The sequence below is a fragment of the Haliotis rufescens genome, unplaced genomic scaffold, assembly GCF_023055435.1.
Source record: "Haliotis rufescens isolate VD_foot unplaced genomic scaffold, xgHalRufe1.0.p SCAF_77, whole genome shotgun sequence".
NCBI classification, from domain to species: Eukaryota; Metazoa; Mollusca; class Gastropoda; order Lepetellida; family Haliotidae; genus Haliotis; species Haliotis rufescens.
This window is the reverse complement of record NW_025964369.1, coordinates 734,662-751,848: the sequence shown is the minus strand read 5'-3', so window position 1 is coordinate 751,848 and position 17,187 is coordinate 734,662. Positions and strand designations below refer to the sequence as shown.

The window sequence follows — 17,187 nt, the reverse complement described above, 5'->3', positions numbered from 1 at the left end:
AAGCTAAGTCCCAGACATGTCACATCTGAAGATCCGGGGTAGAAATGGTCTTCAACAACCCATGCTTGCCGAAAAAGGCGACTATGCTTGTCGTAAGAGGCGACTAACGGGATCGGGTGGTCAGGCTCGCTGACTTAGTTGATGCATGTCATCGATCCTAATGGCGTGGATCGATGCTCATGATATTAATCCCTGGATTGTCTGGTCCAGATTCGATTATTTACAGACCGGAATACTGCTGAGTGCGGCGTTAAACAACAAACCAACCAACCACCTCGGCATAGAGCATCTGTGGGACCCGACAACATGGCCCAGCTTGGGGCAGCTCTCGGCTCAAACCTGGTATGTATATACGTTACCTAACAATGTAAATCAGTCCTGTTTGGCACAAACAGGTGTTTTTTTCTGAGAAATAAGCTTAAATCGTTACTTTGTTTGCTACCTGTCGGCTGGGCGTTTTCAGCTTAAACAATTTTGGGTATCGTTTACGTTTCATGATCACCAACTGCGCAGTTGTATGTTTCATGATAAATGCCTGTTGGTGTCTATGAGTTTATCGTGAGTTTAAGTGTGTATGTTAATGTTATCTCTGGGGGGTAGCACATACCGAAGTCGTTGCACACAAGTAGTTGTGGGAACGATGCAGCCTCACTGCATCACATCCGGGCTGTATATGTGCACATATGTGCAGTTGTTTTCGTCAAAGTGTGCAGGCATGCGTAATGTCTCTGAATTACATTATAGTTTAAATTGCATAACAAGAAGCTTGAATAACATTCTAAGTGTGCAGGCATGCGTAATGTCTCTGAATTACATTATAGTTTAAATTGCATGACAAGAAGCTTGAATAACATTGGGTGAAGTGAAAGAAACACCCTCTAACTAATGTCCCAGGAAATACATCAGTCACGGCATTGTGAGCTGCACGTTCAAAGTCCAACTAATGTGGGACACTCATTTAAAGGTATCTCTAAAGAACACCACGCTTAATAATTTAAATGTGGGACACTCATATAAAGGTATCGGTAATCGGATTAAGTAATTACCCGCTAGAATAGGTGAAATGCACTCAGCTGAAAATGTGGCTCTACCGGCAATAGCCATTTCTGAAATGTGGCTCTCCCGGCTAGACACCAAAGCGAGAGTCACCGGAGCGTGAGGCACGGTAACGGTATAGCGAGACAGCAGTGGCACTATAGCGCGGTAGCTGAGTGGATGGTAGAGCTCGGGCTGTGCCCGGTTAACTGCATTGATGCCGGCGATTGTAGCGGAAGCCTAAGATCGCGATCTTAAGGATTTATAATAATAAATTATTGTAGCGCTGTAGGTGATACACTTTGGCCATTGACACATAATTCAGTACACTGTCTTGAATGGTTTATTCTATAACTTCAGCATAGGTTGATGAATAAATTTATGATTCAGTCTTGAAACATTGTGACTGATATTTTGTATTATGTCTTTCCTTCAAATTCTTTTACTGGCCCTTTAATTGTAAGGCCTATTGTTGACAGGTACAAGCTATAATATAAACAAATGTGAAATATTACAACTTGTAACTAAGGTAGTAAGTACACGTTATTACCAACATTATTTTCCGGATTTTAAATGAAACATCTGTGATACACACTTCAACCTTTTCAACATGCAATTTACCCTTTTACACCATTTACATTTGTTATAGCATTGCTAGTTATGATTTACATGTTCTTCCTTATATATTTTGTTAATACTTACAAATTTTATGGGCCCTTTACACCCTACACAAGTTCTATCATATTCGGTTTCCATCCACGCGCTTGTCCATGCACTGACTAAAACCCGGATGATTAACCAGGACAAACCAAAGAAAGTAGAGAAATTAAATGAAGCTCCCATAAAAGAACTAAAGTGACTTATCCGCACAAGTGGTAGCCGGGTAGCCTTGTGGTTAAAGCGTTCGCTCGTCACGCCGAAGACCCGGGTTCGATTCCCGACATGGGTACAATGTGTGAAGCCCATTTCTGGTGTCCCCCGCCGTGATATTGCTGGAATAATGCTAAAAGCGGCGTAAAACCATACCCACTCACTCACTACAAGCGCTAAGACCGCATTGTGCAAGTTGATCCAGATGAAATAGAGTTTGACCCTCAACAAATTGCTACAGAATTAAATCCTGCTGTTTTGTACTCTGACAGTGAACCTTATACTAAACGTCTAAGTGAATCAGTTGTGGGAAAACTTTTATAATTATAATTTTTCGTGCAGTTTGACAATTATGTTGTAACAAATTATGACGTATGCTTGATGTATAAAGAACATGTGTTATTGAAGATATAAACATAGTATTTACAATTTAAACCGACATGTACATTTGAGTAGCGTAGGCGAGGTGAAATGTGCTTTAACGTCGCGTCCAAGATTATTGCACTTATAAAGCGACGTGTGTGTGTGTGTGTGTGTGTGTGTGTGTGTGTGTGTGTGTGTGTGGCTGCTTGTACTAGTCCGGACTGATGTCGATATATAGCTATCCCACTGAGATACCATGCCCCAGTTTATCATGAGGTGAGGTGAGGTGAAATTGGGTTTAACGTCGCGTCCAAGATCATTGCACTTATAAAGCGACGTAAAACTGTTTGTGGAGCTGAGCACATTTGATTTTTACACGGCGAGTTAGCTCCCTTTGTTTGATCTGGCGTCAAGCTCCGTCACAGTGCGTGGCACCTTCATCATACTATGGACAGCTCCGCGAATGGACTGTCGCTATGAGGAGTATGGATCTGGCGTCTGCTCGGTCGCGTCAATTCTGTCCTTTGCCCAGACCAAGCCTCAGCGCTATATTTATCGAGAGGTACGCCTGTTGTACACGCGCGTATAGTTCAACTTGACTGTACTTAAGCTTCCGCACGACACAACGAAATGCGCAGCTAATAGAAGACAAATCCCAGTCAAAATCATACCAGTTGCATACGTTTTTGTCTGAATTTTTTTTAATGAAAACCGAACGCAGTATTCTGGGGCACATGTCATAACAAATAACGGTAAAATAATATTTTTTTCTCTAAGACTTAAAATTCGGACTGTAACATGTTTTATGAATGTGCAAATATATATTTAATTCAAGATCATTCAATTTGACACATTTAAAGCCATTGTTATTTTTTATCTATACCGTTAGGAAGGTGACGACTGAGGTCATCTGTAGTTTGATTTGATCTCTTTAGTCATCATGGTAATGTATCACACTACCGTAAACTATTAAATACATGCACGTTTGTCAAATCCGTTTGACTTGACACTAGAACGTATACATACATATATATTCTTCATACAGATTCGTGGAATATCACCAACGATAGCTGAAGTTTCTTTTCAGAACACAGGCGAATATGTTGCGTTCTGATCCCTAATTTTTCGTTTCTCTAAAGAAAAACGTTGCTACCAATTAAGTCATCGGTGAGGATAACGAATATATTAAAACTGGTTGACTGACTTCTGTTGTGCAATATTATCTGTTGACTCTCGGATTTAAATATTTTCTATCAAATTTGTTTGTTTATTTGTTGTTTAACGCCGCACTCGGCAATATTACAGCTATATGACGGCGGTCTGTAAATGATCGACACAAAACCATTTCGTGCTTTTTACTCGACGTTTTTGTGTGAAAAATATTAGGAACCGCTATATAATCTATAATAGCCACTAAAGGGGTGATTGATCGTAAAGGTTGGTTGGTTTTTTGTTTAACGCCGCACTCAGCAATATTCCAGCTGTATGACGGAGGTCTGTAAATAATCGAGTCTGGACCAGACAATCCAGTGATTGATATCATGAGCATCTATCCACGCATTTGGGATCGATGACATGTATCAACCAAGTCAGCGAGCCTGACCACCCGATCCCGTTAGGCGCCTTTTACGACAAGCATAGTCGCCTTTTACGGCAAGCATGGGTTGCTGAAGACCTATATTCTACCCCGGATCTTCACGGGTCCTTTTTTCAAAGGGGAATCTCGACTAAGCGTTACCACTCCCACTATATCCTAAATAAATAAATAAATATATAGGAAAATAAATTGTTTCAGCTGGGGGAGCTTCGAAGCCAGTGCCATTGATGCCGACTCACTTTAATCTTTGGAACGATCTTCAGAATGTATTCACCGTAGTCATCCACAACATGTATATACATGTATATATAGTCTACTGGCATGTCACTCTTACACATTATTATGAAAAAAGAGCCTTGCGTATTTTCAATATTATTTTATACGGGGAGCGAACATTGGTCTGGAAAAGGGAGAACTACAGACTGCTTAGCGCCTTGTAGTGAGTGAGCACGGTTTTACGACGCTTTTCGCAATATTCCAGCAATATCACGGCGGGGGACACCAGAAATGGGCTTCACACATTCATTTAGCGCCTTGTATATATATATATATATATATGTGTGTGTGTGTGTGTGTGTGTGTGTGTGTGTGAGAGAGAGAGAGAGAGAGAGAGAGAGAGAGAGAGTTGGGTTTAACGCCGCTTTTAACAGTATTCCAGTTATATCACGGCGTGTCAGCTTAATGTGGGAGGAAAGCCCCAAGTGATGCAGGTCTCCGACGTTTACCACTTCGGTGAAACCCACGAGCACGGGTATGGTGCTGACAAACCTAGAAACATAATCGGGGCGAACCGGGATTCGAACCCAAAATCATAGGTTTCTGGCGTGCCCAAGGGACGCAACTCTACACAGCGAATCACGGCGACTTAGACGACTGGGCAGCCCGTGTCCCCTTGTATATATATAGGGTGTTGGAAAGTCATCGCCTTGTGTGTACAAGACAATGTCAACAGTCTGTCCCTTTCCCAGACCAATGCTCCCCTCCAGTTTGACTGATACTGAAAATACGCAAGGCTATTTATTTATATGATAATATCTAAGAGTGACCTGTGTCACGTGCCGATTCCCAGATCGACACAAACTGTTAATCTAGAAATATGTACGTAAAAGAACACTGTGTGATCAAACAAACAACCAACAGGTGGTACACAATCAACAAATGTATTACAAAATTCACTAAGCTTACAAATCAGCACAATTTACAGCACAGCAACTATAATGGGATCGATGACATGCATCAACCAAGTCAGCGAGCCTGACCACCCGATCCCGTTAGTGGCCTCTTACGACAAGCGTAGTCGCCTTCTACGGCAAGCATGGGTTGCTGAAGACCTGTTCTACCCCGGAATCTTCACGGGTTGCAATGTCATTGAATACGCCCAGCGGTGTTGAGAGTTTTGAATATTTGTTTACTAAATATAGCCTGCGACGGCGCACTTTAGAGCAAGCGCTAGTTTACGAAAGCACTTTTATTTTTTATATATATTATTTCGTTTTTCTCGTAATTCAAGTGGATAAAAATGGTTATAAATGGGAACTAATTAATATACCTCTATTATTTTTTCGGTTTGTTAATTTTAATTATTATGCACAAGAATGCGGTTTATTATATATATTTATTATATTGGCGCTGAACACATCCAAATGTCGCCAGTGTTAGGGTAGGTTACCCCGAACTCTATCCTTAGCCCTAGGATCCCCTTTATGCTCAGACTCGTGAAGATCCGGGGTAGAATAGGTCTTCAGCAACCCATGCTTGCCGTAACAGGCGACTATGCTTGTCGTAGGAGGCGACTAACGGGATCGGGTGGTCAGGCTCGCTGACTTGGTTGATGCATGTCATCGATCCCAACTGCGTCATATAGCTGGAATATTGCTGTTCGCGGCGCTAAACAGTTGCAGTTGTGTTATGAGTTTAATTATATTTTTGTTTCGAACCACAGCATTTAGACTGCCTATCTTCGGTCGTCGCTATTTCACACATTAGACAGTAGCACTGCGCGCAAGTATTCAATGGGAAGAGTCGCGTCCCTTGCAAGAGGCATACCACTCGATAAAAGTAGCGCTACAAAACATTCGGAATGTACCGAGTGCCTCAAACGAAAGATTACAAGCTCCGAGCAGTGCTACAGCGTTCTTAATAAATATCGCAGGGAGTAGCACGCGCTATAGAGGAGTTTTACAATCCTGTCGGAACTATCCGACTCGCTCCGAATGGTATGTAAGTTATGGCGAGAAAACATTGCTTGCCATGGCGAATCAGTGATTTGCATCAGCGTTGATTTGCTTATGGATAGAGTTTACGATTATGCAGGTAAGTAGCAAATCTGATTCCTATTCATTACGGCGACACGGTCAAACAGCGACCGTATGCAGTGCACCCGTGACAACTCGCCGACTCCGAACCCGAGTAGGCTAATCAATTGGCATCAGATCTGTTTCTGTTTTGCTATGGCCCAGTTGTCAAATTCGTAAAACGACGGTCAAACTGTTGTTTGAGATTCCAGCGAATCGAGGTAATATTTTGCGATAATTGGCCTACCGTATTAGCTGTAATTAGCACACAGAGAACTGGGAAACTGACATGGATTGTGCAGTGGCAGAAACTATCATTTTTAGTCACCTAGCCCTTGTCCTTAAAATGATAACATGTAACAACCCTTAAAAATGTCAAATTTCTACTATGATACCTTAACTCTTTTGGCCAGTTTTTAAAGTTTGTTGTAGCCAATTTCAATCTCTGGTGTGGTGTGTGTGTGTCTGTATGCCTATGTGTGTGTGTGTGTGTTAAATATTTTGGCAAAGATTGTACTGTAGCTAACAAAGTTAGTTTACTGCGGAGGACCAATTATCGCCAACTCTCTGTTATAGTGCACACGTAGAGAGTTAGTTATCCAAAAATGATAAACGAAACTTACTCTGACAAGCAGGTTGTGTCACGTGACTAATTCACGCGTAAACAAAATTCCAACAACACGTAAAATGGTGCACAATCAGTATTCTGTATATCTGTCTGTCATTTCTTCCCCAAAGTACAAGTCTAAAAAACTATTTGAGCTATATTTCCATAATTCACGAAATCCATAGCACATAGTGTTGAGAATAACCTGTGTAATCGAATTTGTGGAATATTGTTTTATTCAGTTTGCAGAAGACATAAAGCATTTCTTATTAATTGTATTGACTATAAAATTTTTGTGCGATACCACTATTTTTATTACTAGATAACATAGAAAATGTAATTTATACAACCGAAGCGGTGAGCGTGATCCCGTGGTAAAGTTTGACTCCCTGTCGTCATGTTATAACAGAAATCTACTTTTTCCACAGACATTTGCTCATAGTTTCACATAAATTAGAGTTAACTCTGTATCCAGAATATTTCAGAAATAACATGAAAAATCTTGATATCTTGTTGGTGACCAGTAATCATTGATGTAGCTGACACTTTTCAGTGTTTTTTTGTTTTGTTTTTGTTGTTGTTGTTTTTTAACGCCGCACTCAGCAATATTCCAGCTATATGGCGGCGGTCTGTAAATAATCGAGTCTGGACGAGACAATCCAGTGATTGACATCATGCGCATTGATCTACGCAATAGGGATTGATGACCTGCATCAACCAAGTCAGCGAGCCTGAACACCCGATCCCGTTAGTCGCCTTTTACGACAAGCATAGTCGCCTTTTATGGCATGCATGGGTTGCTGAAGATCTATTCTACCCCGGAATCTTCACAGTTTGCAGAAGACATAAAGCATTTCTTATTAATTGTAATGACTATAAAAAAATTGTGAGATACCACTATTTTTATTACCAGAGAACATAGAAAATGTAATTTGTATAACCGAAGTGGTGAGCGTGATCTCGTGGCACATGCTGTTTAGATGATGGCGATAACTGGAACAGTTTCATTCCCTGTCGTCGTATTATAGTGAGTGAGTTGGGTTTAACACGGCTTTTAACAGTATTCCAGTTATATCACGGCGTGTCAGCTTAATGTGGGAGGAAAGCCCGAAGTGATGCAGGTCTCAGACGTTTACCATTTCGGTGAGACCCACGAGCACGGGAATGGTGCTGACAAACCTAGAAACATAATCGGGGCGAACCAGGATTCGAACCTACAATCATAGGTTTCTGGCCTGCCCAAGGGACGCAACTCTGCACAGCGAATCGCGGCGCCTTAGACGACTGGGCCACAATATAATAACAGAAATCTACTGATTTGTTTTTCCACGGACAGAAACAAGCATTTGCTCATAGTTTCAAATAAATCAGAGTTATAGGCACAGTTAACTTTGTGTACAGAATATTTCAGAAATAACACGAAAAACTTGGCGATAACTTGTTGGTGACCAGTAATCATTGATGTAGCTGAAGCTGACACTTTTTCAGTGACATTTGCAAGGCACCCCTTCCATATTGAATTTTACTGTAAAAGAAACTGATAAACACCAAGAATATGGACTGTCATGTTAGTTACTGTTTTTAACTTTTAGTAGGGGTGCTTATAAAGATGACAGATTGATCTAGGAGTAGTTAAAGGGGGCTTATTGGAGCAGGACGGTAATATAGGGTGAGTGAGTGAGTTGGGTTTAACCCCGCTTTTAACAGTATTCTAGTTATATCACGGCGTGTCAGCTTGATGTGGGAGGAAAGCCCCAAGTGACCATACCCTAGTTCCTAACCCTAAGAATGAGAAGCAAAACCATCTCGGAGTTGAGAGAGTTGAAATCATTATTACGATCAATTATCTTGATTATGTAAAATGGCAATCAATTGCTTTGTCTTCAATTAGATCTTCCCATTTTTCAAATTTGGCTGAAACATAGATGAAAGTCCTATGAAACGTTGATAGTCATGAAAATGTCCTAATACTATTTGTTTCCATCAAAATCTCTGCAGTAACGGTTGAACATTACTGTATAAACTGTTGCAAGAGGTAGAATGTCCTTATCAAAGTTCAAGTTATGATGGGTAGGCCTCAAAGTTTAAATTTTTACCAAGTAGCCATATGGCTACAAGTATTTTTTCCAAGTAGCCAGTGGTAAAATTCAGAAGTCAAGCCAATAGTGTAGGTAGCCAAAAGCATTTTTTAATCATCTTTTATCAAATAACTATTATTGTATGTTAGTGGAAACTGTACTTGAGTTTTGTTATTTGTGACACGAACAAGTTTGCAATTTATGTTACTAGATTATATAGGTATATCCTTGCTTATCCAATAAACTATCAACTCAAATAAAATACTAATTACATTAATATATATATGTATTTCGGTTTATTGTTGACGTTAGGAGGAATTATTTGCGAGTACAATTTGTAGCAGACATGTTTATTTTTGTGTCTAAATATGTGAAGCAATAGAATATAGTCGCCATTTGGCTACCTCTGAATTTTAGACAGTATTCAAATTGAAATTAAGGTCGCATTTATGACCATTTTAGTCACAACTTTGATGGGGGGGTAGACCATTGTAGACACTGGTTGTTTTTTTTCATACATTTTTTAGGAAATGACGGACAATTACTTCATTCATAAATGGTACGATGACTTATGATATATACATTCAAATACAGCAGTAGAAACTAACAGTTTTAGTCCACTGGTCCTTATAATGATAACATGTAGCAAAACCCCTTAAAAATGGCAAATGTCTACAAGTCCTTACGATACCTTAACTATTTTGCAGTTCGGCAAGGACTGTCGTGGCTATTTCTACCGCTGCATATATATAGTAATTAACTGATGTTATGTCTTTGTAGAGGGGGTGCGGGTGGCCCAGTCGTCTAAGGCGCCGCGATTCGCGTCCCAGAGTCCCAGAGTTGCGTCCCTTGTTTCACCGAAGTAGTAAGCGTCTGAGACCTGCATCACTTCAGGCTTTCCTCCCACATCAAGCTGACACGCCGCGATATAACTGGAATACTGTTAAAAGCGGCGTTAAACCCAACTCACTCACTCACTCTTTGTAGAGGTGACTTGTATATCACTGACCAATTGGAGCAAAATAATTATTTTATGTCAAATTGCCTGCCAAGGGCACTTAGTTTAGAATCCTGGATAAATCCCTCAAATGAGGTAATAATAAGAATGGGCTATTTATATTGCGTATATTTCCACACCACTTAGGGGCATGCTCAAAGCGCTATTATTACCACGGTCACTAGATCAGTATGCACTCGACAGTCATTCTCAGCTCCCTGGGGAGTATACAACCCAAGCTGCCTGTAAGGCACTAGAAGGTTAACAGCCACATTGCCATCTCATCCTACCTGGTACCCACTCACTGCTGGGTGAACAGAGGCACATTTCGAACAAAGTCACTTGCCCAAGGAGTGAGTTGGGTTTAACGTCGCTTTTAACAGTATTCCAGTTATATCGCGGCGTGTCAGCTTAATGTAGGAGGAAAGCCTGAAGTGATGCAGGTCTCAGAGGTTTACCACTTCGGTGAAACCCACAAGCACGGGTATGGTGCTGACAAACCTAGAAACATAATCGGGGCTAAGCCGGATTCGAACCCACAATCATAGGTTTCTGGCGTGCCAAAGGGTCGCAACTCTGCCCCCCCAAATACCACATCATGAAGAAAGACCAAAAGTAGGGCTGTTACGATTCACCAGACCCGTGAAGATCTGAGGTAGAATAGGTCTTCAACAACCCATGCTTGTGGTAAAAGGTGACTATGCTCGTAAGAGATGACTAACGGGATCACATGGTCAGGCTCGCTGACTTAGTTGATGCATGTCATCATATCCCAATTGCATGGATCGATGCTCATGATGTCAATCACTGAATTGTCTGGTCCAGACTGGATTATTTACAGACCGCCGTCATATAGCTTGAATATTGCTGAGTGCGGCGTAAAACCACAAACCAATCATATTTTAATCCTTGGTTGTTTCGCACGTGGCAAAATTAACCGGCAATGGAATAACTTTGTTAGCATTTAGCATTATTAATTTATGTTTTATCTACATTGTACACTGTAAACAGTTTAAAGACTTAAATTCTGTTCTGGTCTTTTCTAACTGGTGTTGACACTCAAGTTTTATCTAAAATATGTAATATTGATTTAAATGAGACATTTCTCTTTTCAAATACTAGACCAGATATTTAAGAAGTTTCAAGCCTTTGTAAATATGCGATAAGAAATGTGTATATTTTCTCACATAATTGCCACGAATTGAGTATACATATCGTATCGGGGGATAGTCCAACGTTCATACAGGCTTGAAAAGGCTTTGAATTTTAAGGTCCCTCTTGAAAAGCCTTGATTTTTAGTGTCAAAATTGAAAAGCCTTTAAAATCACCAAAATAGCTTGAAAAGCCTTGAATTTGTAAAAAATGACATATTCTTGATTTTTAAGTATCAAAATTTATGGCTTAATTTATATTATATGTTGGTTGTGAAACTACATCTTGTTGGAATATTTGTGATATTCATACTGCATTTATATCTTACGATTGATATGCTGGATTTAAAAAAAATATATTGACGGACTAAGGGTTCAGTCACACATTCAGGATTTTTACTGCCGTCATTGATAGGACCATTCACGATTAAGATTTGTCAAAAGTCTGATCAAGATCCTGTGATTTGTGGCGGGAAATTCACAAACAATCAGATATTGTTCAGGAAGCGTCCCGATTCAGCCGTTTCCAGCCGAATTTGTCCCGATTCTCCCGTTCTTAATCCGAATCTGATCCGATTTGTATCTTCCGCATAGTAAAAAACTACCAAATATGTCCCGACAGCGTCCTGATTCTCACGGATGCGATCTAACAGATATCAGACAGTGACCGGACAATGAACGGACAAAGACAATGCATTGGTGGATAGTGATAATTTACTTCGCGATTCAAGCATCGATCACAATCACACTCTAAGTAAAAAATATTGATTCATACCTTAAATGTTTACTTTAATGGCTGTTACATCAAACACTGATTAGTAATGAAAATTAGCAGTGAAAAAGTAAATATTTTCATCCTTTGCGCCATACAGTGTGCCAGGTATTTGACTATTATATCATTATATTATATTATATCCTGTCTATGAAAATGATGGCGTTCGCACCACCATGACCACAGACAAGAGCACAAGCAAATATCGTGATACGTATCCAGCATTAGAAATTGGCACTAGTTTTGTAATCCTTGCCAAACTGCCCAATAGTTAAGGTATCATACGGACCAGTAGAAATTTGCCATTTTTATAGGTTTTGCTATATGTTATCATTGTAAGGACTAGTGGACTATAACTGTTCCACTGTATAGCGGATCGTGAACAAGGTATCGTGATACATATCGAATCACACAATTTGTGTATCCTCCCAGCCCTAATGGATCCCTACTCAAAAGTGTGTATCCTCCCAGCCCTAATGGATCCCTACTCAAAAGTGTGTATCCTCCCAGCCCTAATGGATCCCTACTCAAAAGTGTGTATCCTCCCAGCCCTAATGGATCCCTACTCAAAAGTGTGTATTCATGAAAACTATGATAATTTTCACAGATACACACTTTTGTGGGCCTTCTTGACATTAATAAGTCAATGTTGACAAGGCACCAACAAGCAAAAAAAAACTAACTACAGAAATGAAACAGGTCGTGGGTACAAAACCTGATGCACATGATGAACACATCGCTCTTTGAGATGAGCGATGACAATAGAGTTGACAGAGCGTTTCAGTTATTTGGCTTAAAATTTTCCTGGAAAATAATACACCGCTAGGGACTGACCGTTTCATACTCTGGGGAAGCCTGGTATTTATCCAAAAAGGTAAATCGTCCCCCCAAATTCTTGAAAAAAATGAAAAGATATTGCCTCCCACAAAAAGTACATGGTTACAAGGTGTTTTTCTTTAAAAATATCCACTCGATTTCAAGCTCATGGTTTTAGGTAAATCTATATCTGGTTTTGCAGCTGAAGCTGAAAAAATGTAAAATCTGAATCCAAAATCACAGGCCCAGAATATCTAATGGTCGATCCCTTAGAACAATGGTGACGTCACAACTCACAAGAATTATTTCCTTTTTCTAAAACCTAAGTGCAGCCATCTTTGATTCACACTGTCCTTCATACCCGTGAAGATCCGGGGTAGAATAGAGTCTTCAACAACCCATGCTTGCCGTAAGAGGCGACTATGCTTGCCGTAAGAGGCGACTAACGGGATCAGGTGGTCAGGCTCGCTGAATTGGTTGATGCATGTCACCGTATCCCAATTGCGTAGATCAATGCGCATGATGTCAATCACTGGATAGTCTGATCCAGACTTAATTATTTACAGACTGCAGTCGTATAGCTGGAATAATGCTGAGTGCAGCGTTAAACAATAACAAACAAACACTGTGCTTGACTTGTTGCCCTCTTTTAAATTCGCAATGGCACACGTAAACATCATTCATCTTCCTGAGGCAAGAGAGTAAACTGACTATAAAAGTCCAGTTTCCACCCTTGCCGAATTAGGCTGATATTATGGAGTTACATTTTGTCTGGACTAACGAGTCTATGCATAGTCCAATCAAAATCGTGCACCGAAATCAAAATCCGGTTTGTGAACTGTCGTGCAGATTTTGATCGATTGCAGATTTGCAAAGCATGTGCACCGCCAACTTATTGTCAACAGATATTTTCCAAATCCTTTCATGTTTTTAATCAATGTGCTCACGTGATTTGATGCATTTCGCGATGTAAGACCCATTTTATCACGATATAGATCTTGATTATCGATCAGATCGTCCTGGCTAAGCACCACCATTTTGTTTGAAGCAAATGCAATTGATACGAGAGGTGGAATCTGATTGGTCCATAGGAGAGGCATAGAAGGGACTTAATTTGTAACAGCCACTGGTGGCGCTACGATCGAGCCCAGGAATTCCAGCCTAGTTCGGCAAGGGTGGAAACTGGACTTTTAAGTCAGTTAACTCCCTTGCCTCAGGAAGATGACATCATTTTGAATAATATATGGCACACATGAAATGCATTTCTATTCCAAGTCTTATATTTTGTTTTTCATTGCAGGGGAATCAGGCCAGACTGTCCGTCTGAATCAGTGTCCTGTTGATGAACCTGACTTTCTTGACCAGTACCACCAGACATGTTGGTGTTTGTGATTCATGTCCTACCTACCAGTAAAATGTCATACAGTCATCTGGATCCACGAGATGTTAGTGTTCTTAAAAAATGATAGTCCTATCACATCACACAACTGATCAGAGAAGATAACATATTCAGCAGAATCACGTTTGATCCACAACAATCTGCAGGTGTTCCCACGATGATCAGATTCCGTGTTCGTCAGACCCGGAGGACATGGCCGTGCGAGGGATGTGGGGCTGTATTCTATAACCAGGCCACACTGAAGGTTCACGTTCGCTCCCACAAGGGCAGCACTCCGTACGTGTGTGAAATCTGTGGCCAGCGGTTCGTTGCCTTGCCCTTCCTACACATGCACATGCGAGCACACCCTGGTCTGAAGGTCAAGGACAGTGGGAAGGAATGTGATGAGTTCAAGAAGGTCAAGGACAGTGTTTGCCGACGTACTGGTGAACTGGCGTATAGGTGCGGCTTGTGCTTCAAACTGTTTGTGGAAAGAAAAACAGCTGTGAGACATCTTCAAAAGTTTCATAGGATTTATAGAACAGATGTACGAAACAAGAACATCTTGCCTGTGTATGGAAACAAGGACGTCGGTCAAGGTTTTTCAACAAAGGCTACAGCTGTGTGTGGAGCGATTCAAGAAGAGTCATGTTCTGATGGACTTGAGAAAAATGCCTACATAACAACGAATACAACGATATACTCACACAAGACTTCATCAGATCGTGTGGTGTATTCTTCTTGTGAGAAAACTTCTACTAAATATGCCATTGACACCATTGACAGATCCGTGGCTAGCTCGGGTCTTGAATTCCCAGTAGACCAAACTGGTCCAATATCCAATTTACATTTGAACGAAAATGAGACTGGAGATTATGCAGACCGAGATGGTTCTGAAGCCATTGACCAAATTGATGCGTATGGATCTGATGTGAACACCAGTAAACCTGTTTTGAGAGATAGTGCTGGACTCCCTGGGGAGAATCCGTGTGAACAGGACTGGGGTAATGTCAGTGTTAATGATGTGATGTGTGTTAAGGGCTCCAAAGACAGCGAGCTGGGCGTTATGGTCATGGCGTTGATCGACAGCAGAGATTCAGAAAAGGATGTCGGTCAACCCGTTTTCGGTGATTTCAACGAAGGAGAGTTGTCCACAAAGGTGAAAACAGAAGTTTGTTCGGGTGACGAATTCAAATCGGTTGATGTCTGGTCAGCAGATAGCGACGATACTGATATATCTGATGGAGAATGGGAGAAATTGAGTCTAGCGTTCGCCGAGTCTCATGCAACAGAAGTACAGTCAGCATTGATCAGCACCGAAGAACATTCACTGATGGGTACTGAGGACCATTCATCTTTGAGAGGAACCGAGGAACATCCATCATTTCAAACAGAGGAGGAAACTCAGAACACACACAACATTGAACCAGTCTCTCCCGAGGTATACCTTGATCACCCAGACGATGAACCTGATGACCCACTGGCCGATGATAATCATGAAATGTCGATATCCAGTAAGGCAGACTTTGAGAGCGCTTCCGACTTCTGCCACCAGGTCATGCCGAGGCAGTTTACAGACCGAGGAAAAACTTTCACTAAAGCTGCCATTGGTGGAGAGGTTCCACGGAAAAAGACAAAACACGAAGGTTACCAACAGAAATCGTGGACCTCGGAATACAGGAGGAACCTTATGACTAACAGGAGAAAAAACGCACTTACAAAGATCTTTAACTGGAAGGCGTACACAAAGGTTGACGCCAAACAGAAACAGCCCTTGAAATGTCATATATGTGACGGCTCGTTTGTCGACGAGGCCAGCTTGAAGGAGCACATGAGTCGTCATGAGGGCACCAAGACCCACTACCTCAAGTGCAGCCAATGTCCCAAAGTGTTTTCTTCCAAATACACACTGTCCATGCATGAAAGGATCCACGCTGAATACCGTCCCTTCCATTGTAAAATCTGTGGGAAAGGGTTCTACCAACGGGCCAATATCAAAGTCCACATGCGCGCCCACACAGGGGAGAGGCCTTTTAAATGTGAGATCTGTGACAAGGCCTACAGTGTCAAACTGTCTCTTGCTGCTCACTCTAGGACCCACACGGAAGAAAATAAATTTGCTTGTGATAAATGCAAGTTCTGTTTTTCAAACGAGGAGGATTTGATAAAGCATCAGAAAGTCCATGCGTATCAGAAGTCCCACGAGTGTCATCGATGTAAAAAGAAATTTTTGAAAGCATATCTGCTGGAATTTCATCTGCAGCGGGATTGCGAGGATAAGCGGTACAGCTGTGACCAATGCAACAAACACTTCACTTGTTTCGACTATCTCAAAGTTCACCAGAGAGTTCACACTGGAGAAAAGCCATTCGGCTGTGAGGTTTGTGGCAAGTTTTTCAGCCAATCGGCAAACTTGTCGAAACATTTGAAAATACATAACAACATCCGCTCTTTTGAATGTGACATTTGCAAGCAGACTTTCATCGAGAAAGCGTCGATGATCGCGCACAGACGGATCCACACAGGAGAAAAACCTCACATGTGTGACGTCTGTGGTGTAGCCTTCTCGAGCCCATCCTCACTGGTCGTCCACCTCCGAGTGCACACGGGAGAACGCCCATATGCCTGTGAGATGTGCGACAAGACCTTCACCTCGTCGGGCAAGCTCCGAGATCATGTGCGAACCCACACGGGCGAAAAACCCTACAAGTGCAAGATCTGTGACAAGAGCTTTGCTTTGTCCAATGGTCTGGTGAGACACACTCGGATCCACACTGGGGAACGCCCCCATGAGTGTGATATATGTGGGGAGAGGTTCATGAGGAAGGACAGGCTGAGGAAACACATGGGTGGCCATGTGAAGAAACAGGTGGATGCTGCATGGCCGCAGACATGACGTTGTAGAGGACACTTGTAGGAGTGGTCATTGTTAAGCTTCAATCTCATTTAAATCAGACCTTAGTTCTCGCTACCGCTAGGCAAAGATCTGAAGACATCCCATTAGGGGTCACGTCAGAACAACCTTTCATCCGACCAATGAGAGCGCCGCTTACCAGATCATAAAAGTGACAGTCGGAATGTGGTTTCTAATCGTACAACCTCGAAAACTTTTACACGGGGTATTCCGAATGATAGTTACAGGTTTAACGACTGAATCCATACAATCTAGACCATCTATTAGCCATTCCAGAATGTTCTTTTGTTTAGGTTTCAAATTTGTAATCGAGAA

The 17,187-nt window shown here is 41.4% G+C and overlaps 1 protein-coding gene across 2 annotated transcripts; it reads left to right on the top strand.

Moving 5' to 3' along the window:
• The first annotated feature begins 206 nt into the window (after nucleotides 1–206).
• LOC124123256 (zinc finger protein 699-like) lies at nucleotides 207–16,997 on the top strand. Of its 2 annotated transcripts, none has more exons than XM_048388714.1 (2): nucleotides 207–342; nucleotides 13,881–16,997. In XM_048388714.1, exon 2 carries the CDS (start codon nucleotides 14,137–14,139, stop codon nucleotides 16,852–16,854), a length of 2,718 nt encoding a protein of 905 aa, XP_048244671.1. In that variant the 5' UTR covers nucleotides 207–342; nucleotides 13,881–14,136; the 3' UTR covers nucleotides 16,855–16,997. The 2 variants fall into 2 exon arrangements, with proteins under 2 accessions (XP_048244671.1, XP_046342522.2); XM_046486566.2 differs by lacking the exon at nucleotides 207–342 and adding an exon at nucleotides 6,046–6,178.
• The last annotated feature ends 190 nt before the right edge of the window (nucleotides 16,998–17,187 follow it).